The sequence below is a fragment of the Empidonax traillii genome, unplaced genomic scaffold, assembly GCF_003031625.1.
Source record: "Empidonax traillii isolate 1590-97213 ecotype Southwest subspecies unplaced genomic scaffold, ASM303162v1 scaffold155:size2260171, whole genome shotgun sequence".
NCBI lineage: Eukaryota > Metazoa > Chordata > Aves > Passeriformes > Tyrannidae > Empidonax > Empidonax traillii.
In genome coordinates this window covers 1,371,921-1,386,842 of record NW_020955348.1, presented here as the reverse complement: position 1 = coordinate 1,386,842, position 14,922 = coordinate 1,371,921, and the positions used below count along the sequence as shown (strand labels likewise).

At 36.8% G+C, this 14,922-nt stretch overlaps 1 protein-coding gene across 9 annotated transcripts in view; it reads right to left on the bottom strand.

The window, feature by feature from the left end:
- ERC2 (ELKS/RAB6-interacting/CAST family member 2) overlaps nt 1-14,922 on the bottom strand; it is a 411,704-nt gene that overhangs the window by 385,114 nt on the left and 11,668 nt on the right. For all 9 annotated transcript variants that reach the window (XR_003571338.1, XR_003571339.1, XR_003571340.1 and 6 more), the window contains exon 2: nt 12,891-13,691. Coding sequence is in view for 1 of the 9 variants with exons in the window: in XM_027884805.1 (XP_027740606.1) it covers nt 12,891-13,547 (657 nt within the window). In the remaining 8 variants the exon portion in view is untranslated. The remainder of the gene's footprint in view (nt 1-12,890; nt 13,692-14,922) is intronic.

Below are 14,922 nucleotides of genomic sequence, written 5' to 3'. Positions count from 1 at the left end.
AGAAGGACTTGCTGCAGATCGTCAAGAAAGGGATGTTCCTCTTCCTTGAACTGTGAAGAAAGCAGCAGGAACCCATTTTGATTAGTCAAGAGCCTACCAATGGAAGAAAAATGTACCACCCTTAAATCTGAACATTTTCCCAATTGTTATGTTCATTAGAATGGATTAGCAATTATGACAAAGTCCTCCATCATGTCCACACCCACATTCCCAAATGACTGCTTGTTTCACTGATCCTGCAGTACAACACTCCATGGACCTACTCCTGGAGCACAGTAATATGGGAAGAGGGAAGGGCAAACACCTGGGGAACTGGGAAGCATTAATGAAGGGAAAATGTAGTTATTCTTTTGAAGCAGGGCAAAGGAGGTGAGCAGCTACACTCTGGAGTGCAGAATTACCACCTCAAGACAATGCAGACTTGAAATTCATGAGTCAAAGGAAATGCATAGTCAAAGCTGAACAGCACAACAGGAGAGAGCAGGGTAGTACTGAATGTGTAAGATGTGTAAATGGTATAAATAAGGAGTTCCTACAAATTGACTCACTCTTCTTGATCACACATAATCCTGCCAATTGCCTTTTGTGAGCTGAATTAAAAACAAAAACAGCAGCAAGCCCTTCATGGGTTTTACAGAATTTTCTACCATCTGGTAAAAATTAATTAATCAATAAAATGAAAGGAAATTCATAACAAAATGGGTTTACTACAGTTTCTGCATTAAAAATTGTTTATTTCTGCACACAGATGATTACTAAGTCCTAGAAAAAAAATGTATGAGGAAGAAAATAAGCCCTCAAAGCTGAAAGAATTAAATTTGTTGTAGACACTATTAAATCAGGATTTAAAAAACAAACGTATAAACATATATTCCCACAGCAGTAGGGACACATTGATCATAACTAAGTCACTGGAAAAAAACCCCCAGCCATACAGATTATATAAAGAAAGAATTAAAACCCAAATATATTTTACAGGCATTCGAAAATAAGGTGTCCAGGGCAAACACCAAAGACTAGATCAGAGCTAAAAGGCACTACTGACCTTCCAAAGAGAACACAATTCAGTGGCAAATGTTGGTCACAGCAGTCACAATACCATCAGTATTCAACATTTTCTCATGAAGCAAGTATGCAAGTACAAAATACCTGAAATACTCTAAATATTCATCTCTCTACCTGTCAACGCACATCTGAAACGAAAACAGTAGCATAATACAGATATTCAAGATCACTTTCCAGAAATTTCTGAAGTTCCAAAGGTGGTCAGGCCTCACCAGTACAGGCTCAGCAGCCCAACCTGAGCTGCTGCTGCCAGGATTTGAGATTCACCTCCCCTGTTCCGCCTCTCTCGCTGCTTTACACCAGCACAGGACGAGATGTGAGCAGCCAGGGAAGTGATCCAGCTGAAAATCAACCCACGGGGAAAAAAAAAAAAACAACTCAAGTATTTTGTCCCTAATGCAGCACTTCATGCTGGCATAGGAACTCTAATGAAAACTTGGGAAAAGTAACAGAAGTATGTGAGCAATTGCTGGTTGGCACAAAAATGAAGTGACCCTCAGTGACCCCTCCCACTAAGATCCAAAGTCCCGCAGAAAAAAGATGAGATGGCAAAGGTCAGAAGACATTAAACCATTAAAGCACTAAACTTTCAGGCTGGGAGATTAAAATAGTGGGGAAATACAGTCACAACTCAGAAGGAGGAGATTTGACATAAATTAAATTCAAGTGAAACACTCCCTAAAAAAAGCTCTAAGGGTAAATCTACTATTCTTAATTTATGTCCAAAAGGGAACAGAATGCCTTATTAAGAGTAAACCTTCATCAGAATGTAAAGACAGAAATTCCACACACAGTGGGACCTTTCAAAAATGCATATATAAAATGCTGAGTTTCACAAATTTTCAATTATCTAGCACCTACAATAGGACTGGAAAAGTAACCCTGAAATAATCCAGTCAGCTAGACAAGAAGGCCATTCTCCAGAACTGGCAGATAAATTGGGGTAGGGGGGGCTGGGGAGGACAGGAGGGGAAAGAGGGAAAAGGGGAAGAGGCAAATAAAATAATAAAAGGTGGACTAACTTGATGTAAGGCAAAGATGTCTTCCTATTTCCAAACTACTACTCTGCTGTTTTGAGAGGGGATTAATTAAGATCTGTTAAAATATCTGACATATTAATAAAGCAACACTGTTAATAAATATGGTAGTAGGTTTTTCTTAATATATTTTACCCCCAAGTTATCCCAACAGTTTAATTCAATGATATGAGAGTGAAGATTCCACCTCACGTATTTGGAAACAACTCAAGTGGACACTTCTGGGAAATGAACACCTAGCAAATTTTGGCACCATAGGTTTTCAAATACAGTTTCCAACTGGATCAAGCTACCAATTTCTTCTGAGAACACTGTGACATGTTAAAAAAAAAAAAAAGACTTTCTAGTCAAAAAGAGTATGAAAAATTTATTCCTAAAGATAATTCTGTTTACTTTTAAATTTGCATAACCTTCCTTCTGCTGTTCCATTCTATGTTTAGTCATCGAGGCACCACTTCCCTACACAGTGAAGCACTGCTTGATACGAGACCTGAATTCTGAAAAGGATAATGCCCTACTCATTTAACACAGAATTACTGGGTGACCTCAATTCACCTTTGATGGTTACACCTATACACCTCTTCAAGAACACAAGTTCTTCTCTAAAACGCTGGGTTTTGCCCGCCTGGCACTGTTTGTTAGTTGTGCAGTGCCAATGTGCGGGTAATGCAGCGTATTCGGTTGGAAAAGCCTAGCACAAATATTCTTGTCTAATTGCTCCAATCCTCATTCTGACAGTTCTCCCTCTTCAGGGGATGAACTGCCTGAACAGGATGAAGAATGAATGGTTTTGCTTTCTTAAGCAACTTCTGTGTTTTCTACTCTATAGTTTGCTCCTTCCAAATATCTCTCAAGTGGAAGGAAGGTACCAGATCATTCATACACAGTTATGCAATTATGCAGCTCCTTCATTTCCATATTTCAGGCAAACTAAGAATATAGGAGTTACATGTTATAAACAGAACAATAAACATACTAAAATAACAGTAATATACAATTAAAACATTTTTTATCCCCAAGAGGGTGATGTGAAAAGCAGTGGGTTTTAACCAATTATTAAAAACTATGCCCAATCTGATTTGCTAGCAAAACCTACATGAGGATACAACCCAATGTCCTTCTGAACAGTTTTTTTAGGAAGAACTTCAGAATTCCAGAATACTGTTCCAATGTAACTGTAGTTTGTACATTGTAATTTTCATGGCAGTATTAACCATCAGAAATAGAAAAGGATTTGGGGTTCCTTTCGGGGTTATTTTTACAATATATATCAAAATAAATGAGACACTATAATGTGTACCTAGATGTATTTATGTTAACACCAAACTCAGTATAAACCTAAATAGTTTTTTACATAGGTAACTCATACTCCATAGTCCAGAGCGTTGTGCTGACAAGGTACATTTTCAGAGGCATATGGGAAGAAATGCAATTTTAGCTGTCAAATAAAGGGCCATGGGGAATTATGATTTCTCCCAAGATACAGCTTAGTTTCTGTCACTTAGAGAAAAAATTTAATATGATCACTGAATGTAAACCATTCTGGACATCCCAACCTATGTTTATTTTTTTATGTACCTGTATGTGCATGATTACATATACACATCAATAGAGCAGCTTTTATTACAGACATGCTGATTGCAAACAATGGTTTTTCAAGTTTGGATTGAAACACTGGATTAATGCTTTGGTACGGCAAGGTTCAAATATAACCCCAGTAGTTCACCCCCACCTTCTAGTGTATCCAGCAGGAATACTATACCATGATATTTGGGCATTTCTTCACTGAATTAATTAGAAGCTTACCAGTAACCTGGAGTTAATATCACACAGGGGACAAAGTTCACACTAACACGACTATTCTTTAGACTTTCTACCTACAGATTGGAAGAGCCCAACAACACCATTTCACACACACTTTAAATCTTCAAAGCACAACTCCTGATTCTGTGATTTCTTTTTAATTCAAACACAGGTTTTGTAGTGACACTTGTGCACTGGACAATTAATGTTGTAGTAAAATAAATGGAAAACTTAAGTGTGTTCAAAATGCAGACCTTGCTTTAGGGCTTGCTGCTCCTCTGGAGCTGCAGCCCAATGTGTGTTGTGCTTTTTTTCCAGTTCCTGCTGACCTTTGCTTTTCTTCTACAGAAATGTCATGTGGTAGAGACCCCACACTCTCATTCAATTATAGCTGGAACTGGAATACAGATTACCTTACAAGACCTCAATGTTCTCCAAGTCTCTAGCACTGAAATATTTAGATGGATTTGCCTCAGGATTTTCCTTTTGGCAAAAACATCATTTATTCCTTTCCCTTCAGGGTACAAAGAGAGCTTCACATGAAATCTACTGCCTTCTTTTAATATGTGTTTTGTTAGCTTTTTATTTCATCTTCCAACACCAGCAGTAAGAGCAATAACTATATTGTGGCAGATGCTTGAGGAAATCCAGAAAGTAAATGATTTCCCCACCCCCCAGGCCAAATATTCTAAAATGACTAAATTCAAAAGATTTATTCGCTCCTGCCAAAGGCAATCCAATTTGAACCAAAGTTATCCTCTATAAAATATACCAAGGGCTCATGAATGGTAGTTTCTTTACTAAGCCAACTGACACATATTCCAGCAATAAACTCAAGTAGCAAATAAGATCTTGTGACTGACAGCTTTTACAGCTGACTCCCTGTCACCAGGAAAAGGCACAGCTCCACAGTAGGGAATGCCAGACACCTTGAACAGAACAAGTGACAGGTAAAGTCAAAATCTGACCCTGCATGACATTAACCAAACACAACTCCCTGACATGCAAAAATTCGGAAGAAACCTGTTGGTCATTGATTCAATTTAAGTCACCATCATAACACTGTATCTGACACAACAATCTGAGATGCATCTGATAGATTCAGAAGCATAACAGAAAAGAGAAAGGTTAGGAAGCATCATGCAAGTTTATCTTTAAATTACATATATACATATATATAAAATAAATAAATATAATGCTTTACAGCACAGCCAAAAGGGTTGCGTTTTTTAAAAATAGCCTAGAGTTCCCTACTGCAGGCTAATGGAATATGGCATTATCGACTGCCTGGTAGATAATTTGAGGACAACTCTCAGAAAACACAAGATGAAAGGACTAAAAGGAAAGAAGATGTCTGAAATTTTACTATTAAAGACTAAAAATGTAAAATGAGAAAGGAATTACTCTTTTTTTCATTACTTCCTCCCCTTTCTCTCTTTACTTTAGATGATGGAAAATTCTGAAGAGTCACTTCCAGCATTTTTTTCAGTTTAAAGGCAGGGAGGAAACCAGTTTAGAGAAGCTAACAGAGAAATATGTTTTTAAAAAACACCCCATAAACTGCAGGTTCCATCACCAAGGACAATCTCTGATCTATTATCTATGATACCTGTGACAAACTCTATTATTCATGAGATTAAACATTTAGGTAACTTCTTCAGGAGACTCTATTTATGCCTTGTAAGCCTTGCTTTCAAAACAAATTCCTGCACTGTCAAACAGTTCACGTGATGTATCTAATACCACCCAATTCCAACAAATCTCCAAAAGGTTTATGCACAATATGATTACCTCTCTCCCCATTTCTTTTATATCATTCTGACAGCATTAAGTCCCTTCCCAGGATGCCTGCTCTGGATTGACTCCTAATTTAAGAAGGAGAGGGTAGAAAGCAGCAGCTGCCATACTTGAGGTGTGGCTTCTCAGCATGTACTAAAGGAACACCTTTATAAAGGATAACAAAGCCAGTTTTATCCCAACTAATTTCCTGCCTGACCTACATGGTTTTGAAGTGGTCATCTCTGAGAGCCTGTCAGAATCCCAGCTTCTGTGTTTTACTCACACAGCAACACAACCATCACTGCTGACCAGCAGAACAGTGCTCAAAGCGTGTCAGACTCGGGTACACAGAACAGTGTCCTTCCACTGCAAGGGAAATTTAGCAAACAGGATGAAGTTACTACATTCAGCTGCAGTATCAACTGATTGACCTACAGCTTGTCAGAAAACTCTCCATGCAGTACTTCAGTTTGAAGTTATACGTAGAAAATGATCACCACCATTACAGACAAAAAATCCACAGCAGAAAGAGTTCTTGTAGTATTCCAGGGATGTGCCATCAAACATTAGCTAAGGATGGGAATATGTTCAAAGCTGATGAGAGCACAATTCCAAGTCCCAGAGCATTACAAAAGTTCCAAGCACCTTTTATTGCAATGCTGTTTCTGCTACAGAGTCAATCTACCTTTTCTCAAAATATGGCAGGTCTTGTTTATTCGTCTTTATAAAGAACACTCACTGCCACTCATTCTTTGACACTCATTCGGAGACTTCAAGATGCAAATGAAATGTCATGGTAGCACTTGGGCAGTGGTATAATTGAGAATGACCTACACCCTGCATTTAAAATAGTTATTTTGGAAACGAAAAGTTGTTGAATATGGCAACATGGTGAATAAAGTACCTTTTGTTTAAAATACAATAATAGTGCTCCTCCAGTTGACAGTTACACCAGTGCATCCTAGAGACTACAATTCATGTCTTTATCTTTTTCAAATACTGAAAAACGTAACATAAAAACCATGTTTACTTTCCTCAGATCTCTGGATATCTCAAAAATTCAAAAAAGATTATAACTTATTACTATCCTTTCCAAATCACCATTAACCTGCCATACAGTCTTCATACAGCTTAAACTGTTAGTTTCTACAATGGAATGTATACATATGCATTATTATCTAAACTAGAATACCAGCAAAAAGCTTGAGTCAAGACTAAACAAGTGCTTGCACACTTACAGGGACATATTCCTATTATTCTTTTTCCAGCTCAGTACTTACCAAGCTTCTTCAGATATAGAATTACCACAGAAAGAAAAAAAAAAAAAAAAGTTAAAACTAACTGCATTCCCCCATTCAGCCTTAACCACTTCTGGGTTATTACTTTCTCAAAATTCCCGTGGTTCTCTACAGGATTATGTCCACCCACTTATCCCTCTGCCCCCTTCCACAGAGCTGGGAACCTTTCCTCACCCTCAGGAGCAGCAGCACAAAAGGCAACACACACCCCTCTGGCTTGGTTTCATCACTCCTCACCAGCTGTGTCCCATCATTCCTCTGCAGAACACTCCTGTTATTTCAGCCTCTTCCCATTTCACAGAAACATGCTTACTTTCAATATATGTTCACAAAAAAAAAAAAAATCTACTGACTTCATTTACATTTAAAAAATAAAGAAGAAATATTTTGCACTTACCTAAATTGCCATCAATGAACATGAATTTACATGAAGAAAACAGTGAAAACATCCAAAATAAAGTTAAAATTGACAAGTATGCATGCAGATCAAGACATAAGAAAAAAAAGGTGAAGAAAGCAGGAAACAACAGTACAGGAAAAAAACAGAAAATAAGATGAATAGATGTGCTGAGCTTACTGGCTTTACAGAACCACTCTAAAATACCTTAAAAGAGACTTTCACTGGTTGCAAATTCTACATGAAAACTTTCAGTTGAAAGTATTGAAATTTATTATTTATTTCTTGTAAGGAGACATATTTACTAAAATAAACAGCCAATTTTTAATATTTTTTTTGTTATTAGGTTATTAATGTGATAACGTACCTCAGGCAGCACAGTATAACACGAGCAGAATATTTCCAGTCCTCAGGTTACTAGCTGTACCTTCTGTGTATAACCTTGTACTTTGTTAATATTCACCAGAAGCTTCACAATTTGTGGTGTTCCCCACATTTGCCCATGAGACAGGCTGAAAGGCATTTATACCCAAAAAACTCCTCTGACCATATCTGATATTTAGGAACAAGGAAAGGTCACCTTTCCCACCAGTAATCAAGTGCAAGTACTCTGACAGATATTAAGGAAGAAAATACCTATCTGGGAACTCACATGAAATATCCAATTGTTGGCAACTCCTTGCGTATTCCACTAGGATGAAACCTTAGTAATTTCAGTGGGCATAAACAAAACATCTCAAAATAATATTAGGGATTTTTTTAAATAATGTATACCTTAGCATAATCAAGGCTTTACCAGGAATACAGTTTAATTAGTACAAAGAAGGGAAACATTTCCGAATATTTCTTGGCACATTTTCTTTTACTATTCTATTTAGTTACTTGTCATTAATCAAAGTGAAAATGAAGAGCACATGAAATAACACTGAGCAGCTACTCACAGTTCTGGATTCATGAATACACATTCCCTTATCTACTGATTATTTTATCAGCTCAATTTGGTTAATTGCAGCATCTGAACTATTCATACTCTACAGATAGCTAGAAATTATTTCAAGAAACAATTTTGTATTCAAAACTCTCAGAGGAACTGCTCACTATCCTTTTTATCCTTCCTCTTCATCTCAGTAATCGGAAGTCAATTCCTCCAGTACCAAGACAGGAACTAAACTTCAAAAGAAGACCAAAATTTATAATATATTTTCAAAGAACACATTAATTGCATTAAAATTACCTGGTTTTCTGTAAGAAAAAAAAAAAAAAAAGGCATCAAGCTCATAACTTATTTCCAACATATAATCATATCAAGAATGAAAAAGAGCCACTGCTTATTGCATGCAGTGGTCCATTTTGTATTAATTATGTAGTATTAAATAATGACATCTTTAATTAGATAAAAGGGGCTTTATCTTGTGCAACCAAGTTTACTGTTTGCTTAAAAACACCACAGTAAATTTAATTCAGTTTCTGCAACACCAAAACAGCAGCGTATCAACCAATAACTGTGAACGCGTTGTCTTCAAACCAGCTAATTCAAACCGATAAATTATATAAATTCTGTAAGATATATTCCAGCCACATTAGAGGGAATAAAAAAAAAAAAATGCAAAATCCCTGACTGAGATGCTGCAAATGGATGATTCCACTTTAAATACTGAAAAACACCTAAGGTACCTCCTCCTGCCCCTATGGATATCAATCCATATACAGAACCACACTAACTGTGCTGTGAGAAAATATGTCAAAGAATAAGAACAACAGAGAGAAATTTGGGTTGTAATATCAAAGAATATTGCTCAAAGTGTACACTTTCAGAAGCAAACTAACCTTCAAAAGAAAATCAGGAATGTCCAACTTACTATCCATAAACTCCTTCAGGGGTCTGGTTTTGCTTCCAAAAGGTTCAGTTTTTATCAATTTCCCTGTTGAAACACATCCTACTACTTGAAACCATTCACCTATTTGCCAAATTTGTTTCCATTTATAATCCTGTTTTCCAGCATGTTTTTAAGCCTTCCCAGCTTGCCATTACCTGGGTGCATAATACACATCCATCACTCAGAACACATGACAGATCCCATGAGGCATCCAGCCAATCTCCCCATGAATCACTGATAATTACACTCTGACACAGGTTTCCAATCAGATAGGTCTCCATACAAAAGCAACTGTAAGAGCTCACTAATGAATAGCTCCTGAAACAACAGAAAAAGCTTTCCTAACATCAGTATGTTACTACTGTTTTTCCCTTATGTATAAGGTGTGGGTTTTTGTCATCCAAGAAAATCAAACTTGTTCGCCATTACTTTTGACAAATCCATGTTGGGTGTCTTTTTTTTTTTTAATTTTCCCTCCCTATTTAGAAATAGTTATTATTTTTTTAAAATATAAATAAATTAATACACTTTACAAACAATTTTTACAAGATTTTTACAGAAACCATAATAAAAATATCAAACTTATAATTCACTTCTTACCCTTTCATTTAACTTTTTTTTGTTTCTGGCAGGCAGATAGATTTGCCCTTCTCCAGTTTTCTGGAAGTTCCCAAAGTTTGCTATGAGACTAAAGGCCCCAATCATGCACAGCCAATGGGAAAACAGTTTTTAGTGTTTCAGTAGGAAAAAGCTCCATTCTTAAGGAAGTTTTCTAAGTCAGTAATCCTCAGACCCACAAGGACAGATCAATCACTTTTAGTCTAGTTTGATAGAGCACATCACTCCCCTTTTTTTGGTGCTTAAAATTATAGTTTTTAGATAATTTAAATTTAAATTAGTTATTTGAAAGAATCAACAGCCATGTGGATAAGTAAGACTGACAAAGCAGCTGACACAGCCATCTTGGGCTTCCTAAGCCATCCCTTCAGAAAGGCTCCTCTCCAAATGCTTACAAGAAAAGTAAGGAGCAATTAGATGAGAAGATAGGTCCTTTTAAACATAAATATTTGATTACAAGTGAGGAAATAGCAGAAACACACGGTCAACTCATAAAACCAAGAGAAGGTCCCTGTGGAGTTTTGCTGGAACCTGTGGCTGGGCTTTGTGCTGACTGACACATTCTGAATAACTTAAAGAACAGAGTGAACACTAAGATGACTAATTTTCCTCATGACATTGGGTTATTCAGGGCAGGAGAGACAAAAGCCAAATGCAAAGAAGGATTTTATAACGCTGAGCAAAAAAAAAAGTCAAAGGCTGGCAGATGAAATTCAGGGAGATAAAAGTTATACACAAGAGAAAATAATCCTACTTTTATGCATAACAAACTGGGATCTAAACTGATCACAACCAGTGGTGAGATTCTTCAGCTATACTATTTCCTTTAAAATATTAGCTCAGTTTACTGAGTAAAAGGAGTAAATTAATAAATAAGTCATCCAAAACTAGAAAGAACAGTTTAAGTGTTGTGAATTCTTGGGAGCAACATACAGAATAAAAGGGACAAATGCAACAACATCAACACATACCTTATCTTGCACCTGTATTATAAAAAACAATCTGTTCTGGTCTCCTCACCTCAAAAAACCTCCCATGTAACAGGTGTGAAAAACAATGTCACCATTTCACACAAGGACCTATCACACGTGCTAAGATTCCGCAGTTTGGAAAACAGAGGAGGGAGGGATGTGAAGATGGTACCCTGTAAAATCATTAAGTGGCACTGAGACTGCCAAAAGATACCAATTATTTAAGTCTTCTTTCCAGTACAAGGAACAGCAAATCGTAGCTAATGCAGCCAAAATGTGGTGCAAAACCAAATGAAAAGCAGTTTCAAACAGAACTTCACAGATGTGTTAAGCTGTGGGATTCACTGCTCTAAGTGACTGTGGACACTGGCATTTTAAACAGGTCCAAAAGTACCTGGCTTAATTCAAAGTCCACTGAGCATTATTAAGCACAAGGAAACTCTAGCTGGATCATAAAAAGGACTAGTGGGGATATCACTGCATACCTGGTCTATTCTGTGACCTTTGGGACACTGTTAGCAGTGGAATACTGGGATAGAAGGATGCATATTAAATACACACATAGGGTAAAATATACTCTTTTTGTCCAGTTTGCAGTAACAAGAAAATAAGAGTATTTTTCAGAAAGATATAATCTTTTGATAAATCAATTAATGAATAGGAGAACTAACAGGCTTACTTCAGGAAAAAAAAGAAAAAAGCATAACCACTTTGGTAGATGACGAAATCTCTAAATACCAGCTTCAGATTCCAAATGTCAATATAAGATATTAATGTGACATTTCCATAAGAAAGGCTACCAGAACAGAGTGTATTAGAATATTCCTCCTACAAAGGTGACACTATCACAAGTAAAGTATCTAACCAATAAGGGTTTTGAATAGCAGAATCTCCATCAAACATATTTTTGATAATACTGGTTCCAGCAGCATCCTTGTGCACCTACTATACATAAATATTCAGCAACTATTACTGTCAGTCTGGATACAAAAGTTATAGAAGAAAGTAGTAAGTTAATTCACTGTACTGAATTCCTGATGGTGGCCCAGTTTCCCACTGATGTAACTGGTAACAGTTGTTAGTTCTGTTGAGATTTAGGTTCGTGACATGCCTAAAAGGTGGAAAGTTTGCTGAGAAGCACTAATGATCACAAATTTGGAAGAAAACTCAAAATTTTACTTGTTGCTGCCTGCCAGTAAAGACGTTTAGATTTGGAATCTGGAAGTGAGAGAAACACAGGATTGTGTTTTTGTCTAGGGAAAGTTAACAGATGGTCTAAAAAGGAACAGCTTTAAAATGAGACTAGCAGCCAAAAAGTGTGTGGAGACAGCAATATGAGAATTTTTTTATCTATTATGTGCCACTGGTTTATATTTCTTTGTGATATAGCATAGATTCTCAAAGCTTGGCCTTACAGATTAATCCATCCACATTAAAATACTTGACTCATAACTTCAGAAAAATGTTATGTTGTGAATAGAAATAATTTGAAATAAATAGAAAAGGAGCACCTTGTAAATAAGACACAGGTCCCTGAAATGTTACTAAAAACACAACTTCAACTTCATTCTGTAATGCAGAAATACAAAAAGTTGCATATGGGGATTTATCTTCTTTTAACTTTATAACCGTTAAATCCCTGTGCAGCTCATACAAAGTATGCCTCTGGATGTTTATTTATACTTTTGCAAAGGTGGCTCATTTACCTCTTCAGAAAAAGGTTGCCGAGTATATTTAGGATGTTGTTGCAGAAAAAAAAAAAAAAGGCACAGAGAAAGTGTCAAAAGTAAGAGAAAGGGTAATGACAAATAGTCATTCTCTCCAGCTAAAATGCAAACGAATGCTGCATGGGGGAAATTATAACCTGCATTTGGACTCTTATTAGTGTCCTTTCCTACTGTTTAGCAGCCAGAAGCAGACAGATCAAGACATACAATTCTTATGGCAAACGTCAAAAATTGTTCCAGCACAGGATAAAGTAACATGAGCAAAACATCAAGTGCTTAGTTGTAAACCAACAGAAAGAAACCTTCATAATTACTTACCTGATTTTCTTCATGGGAAACTCTCATTTGTTCTTTAAGAACTGACATTCTGGCTGCTTCTTCTTTCCTCAACACTCTTTCTTTCTTTAGCTCGGGACTCCAGAAAGTTTTGATGCTGTTCATAGAGGATCCCAGCTTGCTGTCCTTAATGTCCAGCTCTTTTCTGAGAAGATCATTCTCCCTCTGTAGATCCTTAAGCTGAGCCTGCAGGTCTAACACGGCACTATCTCTAACCTGCCTCAGCATAGAAGGAACCTGATGGTGGTGGTGGTGTGAAGATGTGGTCAGACCTCCGTGCTGATCCGTGTAAGAAAGGACATCTGTGTGCGAGAGCCCGGCGGACGCAATATTGGGACTGCTCCCCATGGCTGTGACCCGACCCCCGTACACAGCTCGATTTGTAGCCCTTCCAAGAGTCATTGTGCCCTTTGGGAAAGTAGTAGAAGCTACACCCTCGTGGTCACTCAGGTACATTGGTCCAGATGTTGCATAGGCTGCATTAAGGGATTGGATGTTCTCCATCGACAGCGTCTTACCTGTTCCTCCTCCTCCCCCGCTGCTCGTTCGCCTGTGACCCAGGCGGGGGGACCTCGGCAAACGGGGAGACCTGGAGGGACTCCCTTCCAAGTTGCTGATTGTTCTTGCACTTCCATACATTTTTCTTCTACTTTGAGGTACTGCTTAGTAAGAAATTAGTAACACTAAAGTTGAATATTAAACCTATAGTTCCAGCTAGAAATATTGGCAGTTTCACTGCATTCTTCCAGTAGGCAAAAATCTGTTTTTCCTCCAAAGACAGACCTGGGGATAAAAAGGGAAAAAAATTATAAAATTAGGTTTTCATCTTGGAAAATAAGTTTGCAAGTAATCACCATATGTCATACAATAAAGTAACTCGCTCCCCAGAATAATCTCACAAATAAAATCTACTCTAAATTTAGTATTTAGGGTGACTAGTTAGAAATGCATTTTCAGACTAATTTCAATCAGAAGAAAACTGTTCACTTCTTTCTTGATAGAAAATTTTGAGTTAACTTATGTTGCCATGAACAACATGGGCCCAAAAACACACTTGAGTTTCAACACATTAAGGGATGTAAATGACTGACCGCATGAAATTTATAGGAAGGAAAAAAGATAGCTATTGTTGACACTAAGAACCACCCAAAGAATTGAGATATTACATTTTCAAAACACAGCATAGAAGCAGAAATTCAGCAGTTCTGTGCATTCTCTGATAATATTAGACAGAACAAGGAAATAAGCAGAGATTTTAATTCCTATTTGGATTAACAAAGAGGTTTTAGGATAGGAAAAAAGATGAAGGAAACTGTTTCTAATAGTTCAGCTGTAACCAGTAAAAGCATATTTTAGTAAGAAAAATTAACAATAAAACTAAGCTAATTTGAAAGAATATTTCCTTACAAACAATTAGAGTATGACACAGTATTATTTGTTTAATGAAGTACTAACTTGCCAGTATCTGTTGTTAATAAGCTTCTCAGGAAAAGCTTCCATGACAATAATCTAGGTTTCCACTCAGAAAAGGAATGCTTGTGAAATACAATTTGCTTTCTTTTTTTTTTCCATTTCTTTGATAGAACTAGCCTTGGAATTTATTTAACCAAACAACACACAGATGTGGACCGATTTTAAAATTCTTCAATACTATTTTTAGACATTTAGCAAGTTCTGAGTAAGTTTATTAACTTTCCAAAGCATGAAAATAAGCATACAATAGGACTTTGGGATTAGGCAGGCCTTTTGGTTTTTTTTTGAAACAAATACAACCATTTCAATAAATGTATGGTATTAATTAAATTGGTGGTCATCAACCAGATCTAGGACCATTTATTTCAAAGGTATCTACAGAAAGAACAAAAGTTGGATTCAATCAAACTCAGTAATTTTTAACCACTCCCTCAAGGCATCCTCATTAGGATAGATGCATTATTCCCAGTGTTTTAAAACATCTGTTCTACATCTGCTGTGAAAAGTGTTGATGCAGGGGCAGGCAGAAGTATAATTAATG